This window comes from Parasteatoda tepidariorum, chromosome 9 (assembly GCF_982258835.1).
Source record: "Parasteatoda tepidariorum strain Cologne lab strain chromosome 9, Ptep-v5.0, whole genome shotgun sequence".
Classification (NCBI taxonomy): Eukaryota; Metazoa; Arthropoda; class Arachnida; order Araneae; family Theridiidae; genus Parasteatoda; species Parasteatoda tepidariorum.
Window position 1 is genome coordinate 2369299 of NC_141763.1, and position 21113 is coordinate 2390411.

Genomic DNA, 21113 nt, shown 5'->3' on the forward strand with positions numbered 1-21113 from the left:
AGTCAGGATTTTTCTTACATTTTCATAAAGTTAGGAAAATAAAAAAAAACTATAGTTCATTCAAAAACTGACAGGCGAAAAAAAAGTTTCAAGGAAAAATTCTGTAATTCAAAATATGTAAATTCCTCATAATAACATTCCTCTTTCCCTGGTAGAACCTGTCCTGTTAGCAATTTTCCTCCTGTTTATCCAATGATAAGGAATTTTTGATGGGGTTGCTAGGTTTATTGCTCTTTGTGTGAATAACTGGTTTACAGACAATAGTAGCAGAAAAATCAAAAAAGGAATTTTTACTGTTTTGTGATGCTGCCAAAAAAAAAAAAAAAAAAAAGCAAAAGAGTTTCTTCGAGTTAAATCCACAGCAATAGAGATTAGATAATTTTTTTCGAAATATTTTCAGGGAGAAAAAAAATTTGAAAATTTGTGGGAGGTTATAAAAATTGTTCTTATCCTCTCTGGGACTGGAAACTTTTCACACAGATTTATAACTACATTTTTTCTTTTATTTGTTTACTTATTTATTTTATTTGCCTTTTAAGAATTTTTTTATAATATTTTCTTTTTCAATATATGCTTTTATTAATGTTTGAAATTTTTCATCAAGTTTCTATTGTGCATAAATGTAATAATAATTACTTTTGTGTTGCATGTAATTTTAGCATCTGGCTGGAGCCTGGAAACTTTTTACAAAGATTTATATGTATTTTTTTAATATTTATTATTCAATATATACTTTTATTGATATTTGAAATTTCTTATCAAGATTTTACTGTGCATAAATTTAATAATAATTAATTTTGTTTTGCATGTAATCTTAGCATCTGGCTGGAGCCTGAAAACTTTTTACAGAAATTTATGCCTGCAGTTTTTACTTACTCTGTTTTTTCTTTCTCTTAAGAATTACTTTTATAATATTTTCTTTTTAATGGCTGGAGCCTGGAAACTTTTTACAAAGATTTATACGTACAGTGTTTTTTTAATTCACTGTATGCTTTTAATTATATTTGCAATTTTTCATCAAGATTTTATTTTGCATAAATGTAATAATAATTAATTTTGTGTCGCATGTAATCTTAGCATCTGGCTGGAGCCTGGAAACTTTTTACAGAAATTTATACCTACAGTTTTATATATTTCTTTCACGAATTACTTATGTAATATTTTTTTTTGCAATGCATGCTTTTTAATGTTGGAATTTCTTCATCAAGATTTTATTTTGCATAAATGTAATAATAATTAATTTTGTGTCGCATGTTACATTAGCATCTGGCTAGAGCCTGGAAACTTTTTACAGAAATTTGTACGTACAGTTTTTTTTTAATTCAATGTATGCTATTAATTATATTTGCAATTTTTCATCAAGATTTTATTTTGCATGAATTTAATGATAATTAATTTTGTGTTGCATGTAATCTTAGCATCTGGCTGGAGTTTGGAAACTTTTTCTGATATCTACACATACAGTTATTTTAATTTAGATATTTATTTCTTTTTAAAAAAATTTATAATATTTTCTTTTTTGATGCATGCTTTTATTAATGTCTAGAACTTTGAAATTTTTCATCAGGATTTTTTCTATATATAAATATATTACTAATTAATTTTATGTTGCATGTGATTTTTGCATCAAGCTGAAGCTGGAAAAGTTTCCAGGTTTGCATGCAGTTTTGTTATTTATTTTTAAGTATTTTACAATATTTTTGTTCTCAATGCATGCTTTTATTAATGTCTGGAACTTTGATATTATTAATTAGTATTGTTGTTATTTGCTATTATTTCTTGAGTGTGATGAGAATTACTTTCCTGTTTGATGTTTCACTTTGATATGTATTTAATAATATTTATAGTTTATTCTAAAATTAATTCTTTAGATGATATAATAAATTCCAATATTTCTTTAAAATATTTTTTTTAAAACTATTAGATTTTTTTAGTAATTTTGTCCCATATTTTATTATATTTTTACACAGTATTTTTTTCATGTAAATTTAATCTTTTTTATTTATTATTTAGTTTCTACTTAAAAATTATTTTTAAAATCTCAGAACGTTTAAGCTATATTTTCAGATTTTTAACAGATTCAAACGTAAACTAAATGTTGAACTGTATTAGGGTTTAAGTGAAATTGCAAAGATCCAATACAGTTCAAACGTTTGGTTAGATTACTTCTTGGCCAAATGGCGGACAGTGAAGCAAGAGTTATTGCCTAGTGTAATTGTGAATCCGAGTATACTATATTCTAGCCGAACAAGTTTTATGTGTAGAGTTCTTATTGAAAAGGTTGGTATAGAAGATTAGAAATTTTTGATACTTCCTGGTCTTAAATCTAGGTATGTATTCAATAATCATATAATATTTAATATAATTATTTCATTTTAATTGCTTTTTAGTAGAAAAATTATTTTATATCATTAATTTTTTATTTTTAACCCTGTATGCTATCCATGTAACCTTTTGGTATTATTCAAACTCATGTGATTGAGTCAAACAAATGGACAGAATTGAGTCAAATATTTATCATATGCAATTTTTTCTGAGCTTATGTGTATTATTTCTCTATTGTAACAAACTAAGTAATGTTTTGTTGAAAGCTTAAATTTGCAGTTGTTTTTTTAAATATTTATTTAATAGGATGTTTGTGGGTTTAAGTATTTTTTATATTTTTCTTAACTCATAAGAACTGCTTGAAATTATCCAATATAGTTTTCAATAATCATACTTATATTTTATGAAATTCTAAAAGATATGTACGGGAGTCCAATTTTTATAATTCTTTTTTTCAATTGAAATAGTTATTTAATTTAACACTGTATCATGGAGACATGGAACAATTTTTTTTGTAGACCACATAAATTGAAAATAATTATGAATTTAATTTGAAGAATATAAAGGTATAAAAAAAAACATATAAAAGCTTTAACATTTAGCATTAATTCAATGCCTTTATTTAAACTTTGATATTAAACTTTTTTTTAAATTTAAAACTTACCTGCTTATTTTAATGTTAATTTTATTACATGTTTTGGAAGTTTAAATTATATTTTCAGATAGCTCTTTATTTTCTGAAGTTTAGAGAACTAAATGTTGAATTGCATTAGGGTTACAGTATAATTGCTTAAAAACCCAATATAATTTAAACATTTGGTTGGATTCTTTCTTTGGCAATTTGATGAACTTGAATTATTGATTAGCAAGACATCATAGCTCAATCTTTTGGCTGAGTTAGTTTTTATTGACAAAGCATGATGGAGGAATATTGAAATTCTCATGTCTCAAATGATTCTTAAGCATGAGTATGTATACATTATTATTATTTATAGTATGTGTAGAGTTTGAAATTTTATTAGTTACACTAATATTTTATTACAATAAATATAAGTTTTCCTTTTATTGTAAGGTATGATACCTTGTTAAAAATGATTTTAACAGCTTTTTAAATGGATTTTACTATCAATAATAATTAAGCATTTATTTTTCTTGACATTAGGTCAAAATAAAGTTTTCTGTTCAATTATTAAAACGAAAATAAAAGCTTAACTATAATTTAGTTGTAATAAAAATAAATAGTTACAGTAAAGGAATTTACTAAAAGTACCATTAAAACTGAAATAATAAAGCAGTGCAATTAATTCCAAATTGTGTAAATTTCATGCATGAAAATAGCTTTTAATTATAGCTTTTTAATTTTCTTATAAATAAAATCTAGAGGTATAATTACAAAAATGCCAACTCGAAATAATTTTTTTTTAAAACTATTGTAGACGTATTTATTTTTCTTACAGATGATTATTTAATCTAAAAACTTTTTATGTATTCCTTGATTTATGAATGTAATGATTTGACTTTACAATATTGGGACTTTTTTTTATTTTTGAACGAAAAGAATCGCAATTTATTTTCTTTGAAAACTACAAACAAATAAAAAAAATTTCAACAAAAAATCCTTTATGATATTTGGTATTTTTATTTGAAAGTTACTGTAGAAAATGTAAAAATACGAAATATTTAATAAAATAATACTTCACACAGTCGCTTCTTATAAATGTTATGTTTCAAACATAAGCTCTTTGATAATTCTTTAAAAATATTTGAGAACAAAATGTTATATCAATGGTCACTAGATGGCGCGAACATAGAGTACAGACTACTTCAACTTCACTGTGACGCCCTTCTGGTGAAGTGATTCATCTTCCTCCTTTATGTCTATGCCCCAGAGGTATTGATTTGTTATGGGAACATGGATGGCTTTGCCACTGGACAGATTTAACGTGCATCTGTCACCATTTACCACACGGGGAGTCTTCAACCCGCAGGGATCAAACCCACGAACTTTTGGGCATGGACTCACTGCCCTACCATATTGTTGTATTTTACTCATTCTTAACACTTTTCTCAAAGGTTATATGGTGTTAGTTTTTCTTTTGTTAAAACGCACGGTAATTTATTACTGCAGGATCCTCTTATAAAGTTCTCATGTTTAATTAGGTTCTGGATTTAATGTATAAGTATCTTAGAGTGTAGTATTTAAAGGTCAGCTACTTATCTGGAAATTATAAAAATCTGCCTGTTGTCTAAAATTATGATAGTTAAAAATGAACAAGAAGAGACTTGGAATAGTTAACATGCTTGATATTATTTTAATATTCTTTAACATGGTACGTGAATAAGTTTTGTAAAACAGATCATGAATAAAAATAAAAAATTTGAAATTCAGAAGAAAATAAAACTGCTGGTAAAGCTAATGAAATTCTTTACAATTTATTTAGTCATTTGTTTATATTTTGGTGGCTTAAAATTTTTTGTTATATGAAGATTACATTTGTTTATTTCAAAAGTATGATTTCCATTTAAATTAATTAACTATAATGTAATTAGATTTTATATTATGTGTCTATTATATTTCTTATTTTTTTAAAGATATTTGTTGAACGCTCAAGTAGTAATAAGCATTTGAGTACTATAAATATTGGCCACATAACCAATTCTATACCTACTCATGGAATAAGTGTTATGTTAATTACTCAACAGTAAGCGACTTAAACATTTTTTAATATGATATAATTTTTTAAAATTAAAGTTGCATGATGTTATTGTTTAATTTTAGATAAATTTTGTTCACTAATTTCTGAGGAAAAGTTTCAAATATTTTCCTAATTTCTTTATGATGAGCACATCAAAGTAAGATTAACCCTTTGATGGTTCTAAACGGGTTCAGCTCGCAATCGAATCGTGCTTCATAATGCGTGCAAACGAGTTCTGCTCGGGAGAAAGATTTCGACCAAAATGTTTAGAAACGAGCAGTACTCTTGTAGTGAAATTTTTCCCAATGCTGACGAGTTGAGCTCGTTCGCCGTTATTATTCTGCATTCATTATGTTGAAAACGAATCCTACTCGCGAAATTTAGTTAGTTTTACTGTGTACAGATGGCAGTACGGGTTCCATTAATTTCTTTTCATAAAGAAGCGGGAATTTTTCTTTTTACCTTGTCATTTTTATGCATATTTTGGCACGTTTTTAAGGGTGCTTGTAAAGTAAAATGGCTCACAAACGAAAGCTAGATAATGATGATTATGATACAGAAAGCTTATCAAGTTTTGAGTCTGATGAAGACTTTGTTCACAGTATTTAGGTAATTACTGTATTTAAATGCTTATAAAGTTTTACATTAGTTGTATTTATTGAGCCCTTTCAATTTAATATTTGTCTTATATTTATAATTAACTATTATTATTTATATAATTGATTATCATTTAGAATTTACTATTAAATAGTATCGTTTATTAATTATTTTAAAATACGTACAAACTATTATTTATGTACTACAAATACTTAAGAAATTTTTGAAGTGCGTGAGGCGAGCTATCTATGGCAACGCCAGAGAGTCCCGCAGTGGACTGATCGTTAAGACACGGTTCCCAGCAGATCACCGAAGTCAAGTATCACTGGCTACGGTCAGTGTGCGGGTGAGTGACCACTTGGATCAGTCTGCGTAGGGACCGAGGGTGTGCGGTATTGGTCCTCGTTAAACTGTGCTACCGTAAAGTGCTCGACTTCGCGCGCAGGTCGTCGGGCTACCGAAGCGGGGGTGCCATCCCCTCCGCAGAGGATCGAAATTGTGATGGCATGTCTTCGGATCATCCTCCGGGGTGTTTCCCAGACCGTCGCCAATAGCCCATTGTGCAGCTCTAGTGCGACGTAAATTAACAACAACAGCATCGCCAGAGAAGGAAGACATTTTCGGAAGAACGACGGGGGAAAACAGCTGCTACTTTCAAATGCTGTTTACTAGTAATACTGCGTGAATTAAGTCAACGAAAACTGCTCATTTCCCTGACCGTCAAAGGGTTAATAAAGGGTGAATTTTTTTACTATTTTGCCTTTACAATAAGAATGATCTAAAAAAATTTGTACTTAAGTAATAAATTAAATAATTAATATTTTTTTACTTCAGTATTAGTGTGTAGTTTAATTAATGACATAATTTTTGTTTACATTTCTTTTCCTTTGACAGGATTTAAGAGAAAACAAGAATCAAAATGGTCAAAAGGTAACAATTAGTGAAATTTTAAAATTTATCCCATCCATTTATTTTTGTTATTATTTAAGTTTTTGTGTGTTTCTAGATAAAATTTAAATTGGCTAGCAATGTTTCATTTAAAGTTCACCTTGTTATTCCATTTTAGTGCACTTTAATTTGTGTTGAAAATTTAATTATGAGAAAAAAAGAGTGTTCCACTTAATATTTTTTTTCCAGTATCTCTTTGATAGAGCTGAGAAATTTCACAGAGGGAATCGTAAATTAGGCTTAACTGTGTGCATGAAGATGGCTAAAGTTATTTGGACCAGTTTCAACTTTTGATCAGTGAAATAAGTATGTTCTTTACATTGTATAAAATGACTTGACTCTTTTGCATATTTTTTTTAGAAATTAAAATTTTTTTGTTTAGAAAATGTAAATAAATTTTTCTGAATGCAAAAATAATAATAAATAAATTATATTAATAAAAATAAAAAAATATTCATATAGATTACATAATATAATTTTTCCTTTTATTTATTTATTTCGCACTGAATATTAAAAATGTTCCACATATAATATTGCTTGATTGCATAAAACTTCTTAAAAACAAATTATATTTAATGGAAATTCATACCTTTCTTTTTTTCTTCATATTTAATGGAATTTCATTTCAAAACTTACTATTTTCCTTTTTTAAAAAAAATAATAAAAAAGGTAAGAAAAAAACCTTTTGGTTCACTTTTTTCTTATCTGTAGCTGTAATTAATTATATATTATTCTAAGCGAAATAATAAATTTACGTTTAAAAATTTTACTATTAAATTCAAATATGTATATAGTAATTCTGATATTGTCTGATTTGTATGATCAGAAAAAATTGTCCTGAAAATTCTTAAAGATGCCTTAAATGCCTTATCACAAACGAGAATCTCGAAACGCGCAGTTAATGAACCCCTTTTTGACGCGTCCGATTTTGTCATAAATACACGCGGTTTTATCAAAAATCTCTTTTTAGTTATTGTCATAGATTCCATGTTTTTTTTTTTTTTTTTTTTATTAGTTTTCGTATGCGATGACGACTCGCAAAGTGAGAAAAAGAAGAAATATGTGATTTTTTTTTCTATGTATATATTCTTTTACGCTTTGATAGGAAAAAAATTTATTAAATAATCGTTTTTCTTTTGAATAAAAGTTTTTTAAATTTCATAAATGTTACTTTCGTGCATAAAAATTAGTCTTTCATTTCTCTTCTATTGACAAAAGAAGAAGAAAAGGAATGAAGTACTTTAAAAAAAAAAAAAAAAAAAAAAAAAAACTTCTTATTGAGGGAAAAAAGATTTCATATAATTTTTTGTCCAGCAATCACATGTCTGTTAATACAATTCGAAAACATTTGTGCGTGCATCATAAATGTTATTTTAATCATAAGTTTAATTTGTGTTATTATAAAGAAAGAGACCTTTTTTTGTAAAAAAAAATAGCGATAGCTCTGATGCCACAAGTACCTTAAGATGAAGATTCAAACGCATTCATGTTATTATATCAATTACTTCAAACAGATTTTAGAAACAATAATAAAAAATGCTAAAACAACTATGAAAGAATTAAAGAAAGATTTTAATTAGTAACATATTAAATCTGAAACAAAAATAACTTTGAACTTAAATAAATTTTATAAGAAAAATCTATTGTAAAATGAATGAATGAATGAAATTGAATATGTTATTTTGAAAGCGCGACCTCCTATAAAATTTAATACAAATTATTCTGAAGATTAATGTTATTTTATAGGTGCTAGTTCACTTTGCCTTGTCTATTTTACGTTTAATCTACTTTTTTTTTCTCTTTTGTCTTCAGTTTATTCCAATATCCTGAGAATTATAATTTTTTTTCTACATATGGAAAATCTCACATGCAATATTTATAGAGTAAATTGTGTAAAAGTTTAGATCTAATTTTTACATTGAAAATATGAAGTTAAACTTTGCTTTATTATTAACATTAGAGAGCTTAGATTCTATTTACTTAATTGTAAAACTACTATAATAAACAAAACAAAAAAAAAGAAGAAAAAAAAACTGTAAATAAAATTGCATTTGAATAGGCAATTCATATTTTTTTATAACCGTTGTTGAACAGCCGACCCAATTATTTGGGTTTACGACTACTGATGTTCAACTCCGTAGCCTTGTCATTTTGAACTCAATCCAGAAGACAAAGGAACTCTCCGATTGATTATCGGGAGAAATTTGCCTTTGTTGAGGATTTTTTGATGAAACTAACAGGCATTCGTGTAACATGGAGAGGGAAACCACGAAAACTTCCCACGGTCAGCCTGACGACAAAGTGACTCTAATCCATGATCCGTCTACCACTGAGGATATTTCTGGTCAGCACTGTGGTCGGTGTAAGCCGACCAGCCATCGCTGGGACTAGAACTCGGTTCATCTCATTGGAAGCCGAACACTCTATCTCTGATCCATCACAATGAAATGCATCAACGATAAAAAAAAACTGTTGCATTGTCTGCGAAACTAAATATTTGGTTTGTGATGGGTGAAATAATATGAGAGTACCGCAGAGAGCGAATGTTTTGTGCTTATTGCTACTAACAAGGGGTTGGAGGGTTATTTTATTACCGTCGTCTAACAGTCGACCCAATGTAGGTTTTACGGCTACTAATGCTCAACGCCGTGACCTTGTATGTATGAACCCAATCCAGAGGAACTCCTGGATGGAGTATCGGGAGAAATATGCCTTCGTGGAGAACATTTTAATGGAACTAACCCGCATTTGCGCTACATGGTGAGGAAAACCATGAAAACGTCCCACGGTCAGCCTATCAGCAAGGGGACTCTGACCTATGATCCGTCTACCACTGAGGATATTTTACATCAGAACTGTGGTCGGTGCTGGATATTTTTTCTTTACCATGTCGATTTTCGCGTGATTTTCACACTGTTTTATTCAACTTTTTCACAATTCATTCAACCAGAGCCGTGGTGATTCAGGGGATAGAGCGTTCGCCTTCCAATGAGGTAAACCGGGTTCGAATCCCATCTGTGGCTGGTCGATATGAATTCCCCATCTGGCTCGCACCGACCGCAGTTCTGTTGTAAAATATCCTCAGTGGTAGACGGATCATGGGTTGGAGTCCCCTTGCAGTCAAGCTAATAGTGGGAGGTTCTCGTGGTTTTCCTCACCATGTAGCGCAAGTGCGGGTTTGTTCCATCAAAAAAGTCCTTGAATGCAGATTTCTCCCTAGTACTTGATCCAGGAGCTCCCTTGTTTTGGATTAGGTTCAAAATTATTAGTCGTAAACCCAATAATTGGGTCGGCTGTTCAACGACGGTTATAAAATTAAATAAAATTCATTCAACCACAATCCTTTTCGGCCTTCCGTCAGTCCGTAAGGAATGAAAGCGCCTATCATTTTTTCATGTTTGATGATATAGTTGCGTATACTGAGCTGGATGCGGTGGGAGGGATTCTTGTATTCTCATGTGCAACTCCGCTACTTTTAGTTTAGTTTTATTCAGTTTCATGCACCATTTCATACCCTCTGAAATGTAACCGAAAAATCTCTCTAATTTCTGTTGATCACCGGGAACATTAAAATTTTTTTTTTTTTTTTTTACATTTTGCCTTGCGAAAGAAAATTTTATTTCTCTTGTTAATTTCATCATTGGTGAAGCGTCATCGTCGTTGGCAAGCTAATGGCTTTCTCGCTCTCTTCTATTTAATAATAATAAACCTTCAAGGATTATGGTACTGATAAATAGTTATATCTGCTTTGGTTTACTACATTTAATGTAGGCTTCGAAATCAATAATAATGAAAGCTTGTGCCTCCACATTTATTTATTTTGAAGAAACAACCCCCCTTTTTTAATAAAATGATATTGATGTTTCAAAAGATTTACATCAAGGGCGGCGCCAGTAGGGGGTCAGGGGAGGCAATTGCACCCCCGTCGGTCATGGCCAGCCCCACCCATCGGGAAAAATTTAGAGTCTCGTCGGGAAAATAGTCTGGTCACATTTTTTTCTAAATAATATAAAAAAATGCCTAATAAAAATTTTTGTAGTTAATTTTTTATTTTTAAGAATTAGTAACAAAAATTAGTAAAATATATTGTAAATTCTATGTAATTGTAGTTTCACTGCACTACTTGTAACTTTGCTCATACATTGTTAAACTAGAGACCGGATGCGATTAGACATGGTTGAAATTGGCGACTTTTCGAAGTCCCTTAGAAATCCTTTCCCACAGACACATCTTCATTTTCTTGGAACAAAAGCCTGGGGACAGAAAGAGACGCAGGTCCCCTTCTTTACAAATTCTTTTTTGATGTTATGTGTTTATCAATGGTTTATGGGATCACATAATTGTTTTTTGAAATTTTCAAGTAAAATGAAAGTATACGAAAAAAAAATTTCCAATTTTTTTTATACTTTTAAATGAGGAAAATCATTTACTTATTCGGATTCAAGGTTTATATTTTAATCAACGCAATAAATATGCAGTCGGAAAAAAAGAAACAAATTTTTTTAAATTTATTATTATTTTTTATCATTGTCTTAGTAGTAAAAAGATTGTTGATTGATACAGAAAAACAATTATATCTTTAAATATATATTAATCAACAGATTCTCATTGACTTATTTTGTTTAGAGTGTATGAAATGGAAAAAGGGAACACCTTGATTAACTTTTGATTTAATCATATTTTCGCATACAAAGAGTCAATTTTAAGTTACGAAAATGACCAGAAAAGCGCATTCTGTTCTGGATAAACTTCCAAGTTTGTCTATAGTTTAATTTTCAAAATGAGGAAACAGCCGCAATCTGGAAGATATGGTCTGAAGTAAGATACGGCAGAGAGAGGAAAGTATGGGTCCTTTAATTTTAACTTCACTCTTCTATTATAGCCTATTATCTCGAGAACTTTTTGAGTGTATTGAAAAAATTTTGCATAAAATAACGAAAAACATTTTACACACAAATTTTTAAGTAAAATTAATTTTAAATAATTATTTGTTATTTTTTATTTGTTTATTAAATAGTTAGTAGTAAAATATATTGAATTGTATGTTCTACATATTTTTACATCCTTTTAATTTCAAAATACAAACCTTCAGTGCAATCGATCAATTAGTTTATGAGTTACCAAATTTTAAAAAAGTCAGTTTGCTTAAAATTTTATTTATTTCGAATTATTCAACCGATTTCATTCAAATTTTGTATTTTACAATTTAAAATTACCTTCCATAAAAATTTGTATATCTTGCTATTTTATCCGTCGTTGAGTAACCGACCCCAATTACGATTACTAATGTTCAACTCCGTAGCCTTGTAATTTTGAACCCAATCCAGAAGACAAGGAAACTCCTGCATAAGTACCCCCATAGGTATTGATTTTTTATGGGAACCTGGAGGACTTTGCGACTCGACATATTTAACGTGCATCATCAGTATCCATTTACTACACGGGGATTTCAAAAATGGGGATTCAGAATTTTTCCAACGCATATTATAAATAGAAATATAAAAAATATTAAATATTTTATAACTATATTTTTTGCATGGCATTATCTTTGGAAAAACGAATTTTTGCAATTGTATGAAAATTTTTCGATTCAATCAAAACGCAAAACGTTCTTGAGATATGACGAGATTAAGATCATTATCATTGAGCTATTATTTTGACGCTATTACTATGCAATTATTATGAAATTAACAAAAGAGGACAAAAGGAAAGACGTTTTTATATATTTATATCTGATATTAATATTGAAAGTGAACATAATTTCACCCTATTTTCCTCTTTCAATCATAATCCTTAAAATTATCAAAGCATATGTATATGGATAACCACCAGCTAAATTACCTTTCTGTATAAAAATGAAAAATTATTTTGCTATTATCAGCAATATTGACATATACTTCAAATGAATGTACAGTGCGCAAAAAAATAAATGGACCCACCGGAATAAATTTTAATCTTAAGTTCGGTAATTCATGTTCTAGGACTCATTCGTAATGGTACGAGAGGGTGACATCAAATCAGAGCCGTTTTTAAGGATGAGCCCAGTGCCTCGAGTTCTGATGGGGCCCCCGAAAAGTCTAAAGTCACATTGTATTTTTTTTTTCTTTTTTAATTGTAACTCATTTATTATTTATAACTCAAGAGGGCCCCTAGATCCCACTTTTTTCTTCTTTTTTTAAAGTTTTATTCAGAGATTTATTCAGATTATTTTTTCTTTTTTCCGTAGTCGGATGCTTTTCAAAATCTAATCGAAGTGTTTACAAATATAAAATAATTGTTATTCTTCACTTTTCTAACCAAAAGAGCAATAAAACGCTTTTTCCACTGATGAAAATATCCCCACTTTCGTAGTTACCACCCACAGAGTTGTCAAATTTTCTACCCCCTTCAATCAGTGACATCAATCGTCATGGGAGGGGAAAGAAAGTAGGAAGTACATTTCAAAAAGACTAGTTTAAAAGGGTAGCTACAAAATTGGCTGTTTTTCGCCAAAAGATATTCTTTCTCAATATTCTCTAGTTCCTTTCCTTTTTTTTTTAATTCTTCCGATTGTTAATATAAGCTTATTTTCATAATTTAGAATCAATGTTTTTCTTCCAAGCACATATACCAAATAAATAAACAAATATTATATTGAGAAATGTTAAATAAATATGTTTAAATGGGGCAGAATTAGACGGATTTATATTAAGATCCTTCTTTATAGCTGATAAGTTTTGGTTTCATTCGTTTAATTAGAAGACATATTAAAAATGTGAACCTCTAAATATTATTTTTAAATTTTGAGGATTTCCCCAAAGTGGGAATCAAATACTTTTTCCACCTATTTACTCTAAAATAAGTTTATGGTGAAAGTATTTTTAACAGTTTTTCCTTGTAAAGCATATATTTTAGAATGTATAAAAATGTGTAATTTATATTAACCCTTCTTTCAAGAGAAGTTACAGTTTTCTATATAGTTAGAAATTCAATTGCAAGAGGGAGATAATTAATTTTAATATAGCTTCTTAAGTTTCTAATTCGAACATATTTGTGTTTTGTTAAAAATTTAGATAAAATTAAGGTATAATCAGTTTATTTTATCTATTTACTGCTGTCTGAAATGGATAAATCATAATATGCAGTGATGCTAAAAATATCTACAATATAACAGCGTGAAAAAATTACAAAAAAGTTTTATTAAGAAGATTATGTGACATTTTAAACTCTGTTTTTGCTTTACTTAACATTCCAATATTTAATGAATTGTGTTTTATTGCAATTCTCAAAGTATCCTCTAAATGCTAATTTGTCAAATATATTATTCTTAATTAAGTGTTCTGTTATGCTTACTTGGCATCTAATTTTATAATCTTCTAAGCCTCTGCTTTAAATTTTGTATTTCAAGTTATCTGAAATAAATTTCTTTGTACAAACTTTTTTATTTTCCTATCGAATTGTTTTAAACTGAATGTGATAATTCAGTGAGACACAAAAACATCATCAATGTTTCTTGTCCTGAAAAACCTTAGAGTTCACAATTGTCCTGATATTCCAGATTGACGTGATAAAAAAAATGTGATCTTGCTTTTAACTTTTTGATCTAATATTCCCGATTTTCTGATCCTGCCATTTTCTACAAGCATGAACTTTAAAAGATTTGATTTGTAGAATAAAGAGATTTTGGTTTTCAAACATTTTTTGTTATTTATTATTTTAATATAAATTGATAATGCTAGTAAAAATTTCAAAATTTAATAGTTCCAATTCAGAGACCGTTTATCAACTACATAGATTTAAAGATATTTTATTGTGTGGTCTGTGGGCTAATAGAAGCACTTAGATTTTAGTTGCTTTTTGAATTATCTCATTTTGTTTAAAATAATAATAAACTACTTGGAAAAAGAAAAGGTTTATAGAATGACAATTTTTGTATTGTAATACAAGTTTTTTTTCTTCTCTCCTTTCTTTTTGCAAAATAGTGTATTTCGTATCTCAGTAATTTTGCCTACGCATTAATTGATTCTACTCTAACTTTATTTAAATTTTTAAGAACCAACATTTAGTAACATTTAATAAACTTTGTTTTAGTAGAACAAAATATGCCTTTTTACTTTGTCATTTGCTTTTTTTTTAAAAATTAGTTTAACAATGCATACTGTTCCAAAATATATCTTGATTTTTTTTTTTTTTTTGAAATTTGTTCTGATTTTTTCTTTGGTTTATTATGAGGCTTAGAAAATATATTCTAAATTATAATTTTTGTTAAATGTATTATGTTTCACAGCTCTTTGATTGCCTTTTCTGACTGTAATATTACTTATTTTAATGTAAGAATCTTGTACATTTTTAGGCCTCTTGCTTATAGTACTTTAGATGATCTTGTGCATCATGTGAGACAACATTTATAGTTGATGGATCTGGCTAAGGCTGTAAATGTGTTCTCAAAAAATTATCATAAGTTTATGCTTTTTGTAAGAAAGTTCATGCTCGTAAGCTTATTCTTAATTTAGTTGAATGCATTAGAATAAGATCTGATCGAGAAAATAGCAATGTAAGTTCTTTTTTTATAATTAATTAAAATACATTTTATGCCACTAATTTAATTTATTGTAATTCAAGGAAATAATGCTTTTAAATTGTGAAGAATTTTTATTGTATGAATAATAGTTGCATTTTAATAAAATCATGAGAGTTGCTTGTGCAGTTAAATTTATTTTGTTACACTTTTGTCTATAAAAATATGATGTCAATAACCATGAGAATCTAGCAGCATATCAAAGCCTTTTACTTTCAGCCATTTATTTTCACATTATATTCTTCTATCTATGAATTTCAACTATTTTTAAACCTTAACTTTCTTAAAGTGTATTTCAGTTCAGATTATTTCATGGTATTATCACTAGTTTATAATTCATGATATTATAACTAGTTTTGTTGTTCTGGTAATGAAAATTGTGTTTTGCTAACTATTAAGTCTATTGTAGAAATTTTCAAAAATTTATTTATTTTTTTTTTTGATAATTAGTAATTTCCAATATCTGTAGCAACATTAGCTCTGGTATAATATGTATGAAGCAGTAAAAAGTCATCTATGATGTTTATTATATTTTGAAAAAAAATTATGCTTTATTTAGAAGAGTGAGTTGTTAATGAGGAGGCTTGAAGATTTTGGTTTTAAGATTATTGCAAAGCTGCAACTGTCTGTCCTGCAGAAAAAAGCGTAAGCATACATTTACTTTCTGTTAAATTTATATAGTTGCTTATAGTGCTTGTATTCACAATAAAAACTTGGAAAATATCGAATCTCCTTGAAAAAAGAAGGAAAAAAAAATAGTATCCACTGTTTTTTACATCTATTGATTAGTATTAGTCATTTAGAATAGAAAAAAAAACTTGAAAGATATTTCAAAATTAAATATTGTCTTAAAGAATTTGTATCTGTTCACTGCAGATAACTGAAAATGCATTTTAGAAATCATTCTTGTCACACACATATTTATAATTGTCTTATGCTAAAAAATAATTTTTCAAAGAATTTGGATATATTGAACTTCTGCTTATAGTGGACTCTTGCTTAATTGTACTTCCATATGCTTTTATTCTTTAAAATATCAAAAATCTTATAGACTAAGAAAAACCGTTAATTGTCTGGGAATTTTATTTAAAGAAAAATAAAAGATGGAGAAAATGCAATCTTAGGTTGGAACCTGGAAAAATCCTTCAGCAAACCTAGAAACTAAACAATCTATTTCAAATTGGACTATAGCACTAAATAGCCTATAAGGTTTAAAGTAAATAAGTTCACCATTTGTTTTTATTTTTTTGTAGTTAAAATTCTGTAGTAACATTGTTGAATTTTTGAATTATCGAAATTAAAGTATTGATTTGTGTTATCTTTTTATAATTGTTTCTGTAGCAAAATAAAAAAAAATGAGGCAAAATCATATCTGCATTTTCTAATAGTCCTGCTGTGAACTGAGCGTTATGACTCGGTTCCCAGTAGATCACCAAAGTCAAGCATCACATGCTTGCATGTGCTTTTGTTCTTTAAAATATTAGGGTTTTCACTGGATAAGGAAGACCTAGAAATGTCTGGGAATTTTATTGACGGAGAAAAGAGTCGGGGGAATGATGCAATGTTTGGCCAAAATCTAAAAAAAAAAATTTTGCAAACCTTGAGTGTAAATAACCAATTTCAAAATTTGCAGTAACAATATGTAGCCAATGAATTTCAAAATAAATAAGTCCAATATCTATTACTTTTATTTATTAAATTCTTTTTGATAAAATTTTACAGTAACATAGTTGAATCTTTTTAGAACATTGAAATTAGAATGTTAATTTGTAAAAAATACTTGGTTTAACAATTTATGGTTTCAAATTTTTTCTTAAATATAACTATAAATCCAGATCAATAATAAAAAAGTTCTTTAAAATTAAGTTTTCTGTCTAAATAAATGTTGATTTTTAATCATTAGTAAGAAGTTTGATAGCAGACTGTACCATTGATATGACTCTATTAATAAATTATGTTTCATTGAGCTTTTCAGTTTCTAGTTTTTATGCAAAATATTGCTTTTGTTTATAATTTATATTTATGTAAAACCCTTCTAGGGAAATAAAATACATTTTACAAAATTTAATATTAGGCATATTTCTAATTAAAAAATTAGTTTTAATAAAAAATATATATATATATATTTCTAAAGAAATATAATCTTGAAATTTCATGATTTCTAATCTTGAAAATCTGTGTTTTAATCCTATAAATGACTTGGAACCTTGAATATAATTAATGTATAAAATCCCCATATCTGTGTATTTGTAATATTTTTTTTCATTAATATCAGAATCAATAATTTTTCACTCTGCATTCAAACAAAAGTTTCTACGCTAGAATTTTGAAACAACAGTATTTAAAAAAGCAGGCTCAAATATTTTTAGTTTCTTTTTCTTCCTAATTTTTAACATATAATATTTTATACATTGTGTGTAAAACATTTTACATCATCAATAATAATTTTACAATCAACTTTAAGAATATTTTATTAATTTTTGTTCCTTGACATTATTTGTATGTGTACCCATCCATATATGTCTTGACAGGGCTCATAAGTTTCAGGTTAATAAGTAGGTATAAGTTTAAATAAAATGAAAGTCAAAGTATATCTTCTATAAGACTAATTTCTTAATAGTTTTTTGAAAAATGTTGCAATAGATTTAAAGAATGCATTTAGAAACTTATATTTTTATTCATTCTAAATAAGGAAACAGGTATGCAAAAAAAGTCTATCATTAAGGTGTTGAAAGTGCTGTAGTCGCACAAACACATGAATGTTTCTGTATATTTCATTAAATCATTATTTATTAACTATTAAGAAAATTGTTATTTTGTTAGAAATTTTTTTTAATATTAGTGAAATGTTTCATTGCTTTAAATGAATATATTTTCTAATATTTTTTTTTAGTTTCAGGCAAAATTTTGTTTTCCTGCTTCTCAGGCAGCTAATTATAACATAGCAGAATGTAGAAGCTTAGTCAAAACTTTAGTATGTTCATCGAAAACAGTTGCTTGGAGAATTACGGCTTCCAAGTTTTCTGTCGGTAAACTTTATTTACCCCTTCTTAGAAAATTTTGTTTTAATATGACTATATCCATAACCTATATGACTATCCATAACGTATATACATACCCATAACCCATATGACTATAGACATATCCTTTTATTACAAGTTTTATTATCTGGTGTAGTTTAGCTACCATTAGAATTATTAAATTCCAATTTACTTGTATGTAAGACATGTTAACTCGATTCTATCTGGAGGTACCTTTGGATAGATAACAGTTGTCACTGTCAGTAGCCTAGCTGTACATTGGTGACTTTTCGACTTGATCTGAACACACATACCTCAACAGAAATGCCCACTTTGATATGAACATGCCTTCTTTGACAGATGGAACACTGTGAACAGGTTGACTTGCTATTTGTGACTGTGACCTTGCTTTCCTTACGCTGTTGCTACACAGCCTTGATCAAAAACAACAGCAGCCCACACACATTCGACTGCTAATTGCAAAACAATGCTTTAGAAGTCTAATATTAATCCTAATGGGATATTTCAAACTGTTTTACATATTCCTCAATGTACATGCTTTATTGAAATTGCATTAAAGCATAGTTTATCGAAACCAGGGCTCGAAAAAACTCAGAAATTTTACCCGTCCTCCTTTGAAACTAACCCGTCGCTTCTAAATAAATAAAAAATATAATTTTCTCTTATTTATTACAAACATTTATATAAATTGCACAATGAATTAATAGTTACTGGGATTACATTATACAGTAATAAAAGAAATACTGGGTTACTAATAGTTACCTAGTATTTCTTTTATGAAATAATTTAAATGACAAAGATCAAGTTATCTGGAATGTCAATTTATCCGAGGGTACTGCGTTATTTAAATGAATCAAATATGACGTTTGCCAGTTCCACAATCAAGCCAATGATTTACAGAGGTTTCTGCACAGAAATCTGAAACGGTTTTCCATTAGGTAGATTTTCATAATTGCGTTTAACGCTTCTTGTTTATCAATTCCACCATGCGCAGTATGTTGCTGTATTGTCGGTCATTTTGCTGCATTAGGTCTTTATAAATAGCTTGGGTTCGGAGGGCTGAAGTTTTCTGGTATTTAATGGTGTTATGTATCTTAAGTTTTAATGACACCCATTCTTGAGAAAAATTTTCTTTATCTACTGCTTCAAAAAAGATTGTAAGATAACAAAAATTGAAAATGTATCATGAACATTAACAGGGAAAATGGCCGTCCGCGCGGACGTCGGATTTGAGAAATTTGTTGTCCGCTGGGAATTTTTGACCGCCGAGGACGGGTGGTTTTTCGAGCCCTGGCGCCGGGCATTCAGCTAAAACAAGCATTCAATATATCAATGGAACGCACTAAAGCTTTATAGCAATTAGTTTAAGATAATTACAATTATAGAATAATTATTTTTATTTTAGAATGAAATGCTTTAAAAGACAAATATCTGTTAATGATAAATATTAAATCAATGAAAAAACATAGCCCATATTGAACTCTTACGAATTGCCCCTGATAAATTTTGAGACAGGAAAAAAAATTAAAGCCGGATAGATTTCCGAATCACCTTCTAGTTTTACTATTTAAATAAATTGGTTTCGATGTCTTTCACCCGCCTGTCTCATTAGTGATTCAGCATATTTCGATATCTTTTTTGTTTCGTTCTTACTTAATATTAATTTGTTTGCGACAATTAATTTGTATACCTTTTTTACTTAATTTTTTTCAAGGAGTTTAAAAATATAATATCGAGGGCATGAACGTAAATTAAATTGGATTTTTTTTGTATGCCTTTTTTACTTACATCATCCACACACCCACACGCAACTGTCTGCTCTAAATAATACGAGCATGAAATGAGATAGTGTGGAGTTATTTAAATTCATATTCAAAAGTATTAGTTAATTGTGTTTTGAATTGACAATTTCAGTCATTTTTTAGGTACTATTTGAAACTGCAGCATATCATATAAAAGCACTAAAAGTAACATTTGTGCAATTTTAAATTGAAATAAAAAGGAGTTACGATCCTTAGAAATAGATATTAAATAGTTTCATATGCAAATGATGGGTCAAAATTACCTTTTAAACAAATCAAAAAAGTCTTTTACCTCTTAAATTAAAAAAATTGTTTATTTTTAAATAATTTATTAATACTCAAATTATTTAAGAGATGATATGTTCCTTTCTAATGACAACGAAGTTTTTATTTTATCCAGTCATTTATTTATATTTTTTTAATTTACTTCTTATTTGTTTTTGTTTTATTAAATTTAATGCACGGGCTTAAAATTAAAACAAATCTGTCAAAACTTCACAAATAGTTTTGATTTAGGATTTTAAGATGTTGTTTCGACTTTGATTTAAAAGCCTTACTTTAAACACATAATAACAAGAAAACTGAAGGAGTTAAAAATAGAAACAAGATCGATAAACAATAAAACCATAAGCTATATAAATAAATGAAATTTGTGTAAGAAATGTAATATTTTACAAATTAAACATATTTCATATTTAGGCAAAACATAAAAATTAGGTCAGACAGGAGGATTGAACAATTTTTTTCAAGTACAATTAAGTAAAAGATAGAGTAAAAAATGAGTAAATTAAGTCAGAAAATTAATGTTAAGCAAATTGCGGCGCAAAAGAAATAATACATACTTTACTTTTAAGCATAATCGCATTTTCTCGCGCTTTGTTATGTTATCTGTTAATTATTCTTAAGCGATACTTATCTTATGCGTTACGTTTTATATTTTCCGAATTTATTCTTATGAATTACATAAAAAATTTTTATGCGCTACTTTTTTCGTATGCTTTACTTATGCATAATTTTAGGAGTTACTTTTCTTTGAGTTTGTTTTTACAAATTTACTACAGTCTTGCATTTAAAAAAAAAATCATAAGTTGTATTATTCGTTTGTGCCTTACTTTTCTTTCAAGAGTGTACGCATCTCATGCGTTAC

General features: G+C 28.2%; 1 protein-coding gene across 5 annotated transcripts; it reads left to right on the forward strand.

Annotated features, from left to right (window-relative positions):
- Positions 1 to 3891: 3891 nt before the first annotated feature.
- On the forward strand, positions 3892 to 20572 carry LOC147803247 (uncharacterized). Of its 5 annotated transcripts, none has more exons than XM_087150649.1 (6): positions 3892 to 4655; positions 6513 to 6548; positions 6756 to 6872; positions 14899 to 15099; positions 15683 to 15768; positions 18017 to 20572. In XM_087150649.1, exons 1-3 carry the CDS (start codon positions 4593 to 4595, stop codon positions 6858 to 6860), a joined length of 204 nt encoding a protein of 67 aa, XP_087006775.1. In that variant the 5' UTR covers positions 3892 to 4592; the 3' UTR covers positions 6861 to 6872; positions 14899 to 15099; positions 15683 to 15768; positions 18017 to 20572. The 5 variants fall into 5 exon arrangements, 3 of the variants coding, with proteins under 3 accessions (XP_087006775.1, XP_087006776.1, XP_087006774.1); XM_087150650.1 differs by having other exon boundaries at positions 3896 to 4398; XM_087150648.1 differs by having other exon boundaries at positions 3897 to 4436.
- The last annotated feature ends 541 nt before the right edge of the window (positions 20573 to 21113 follow it).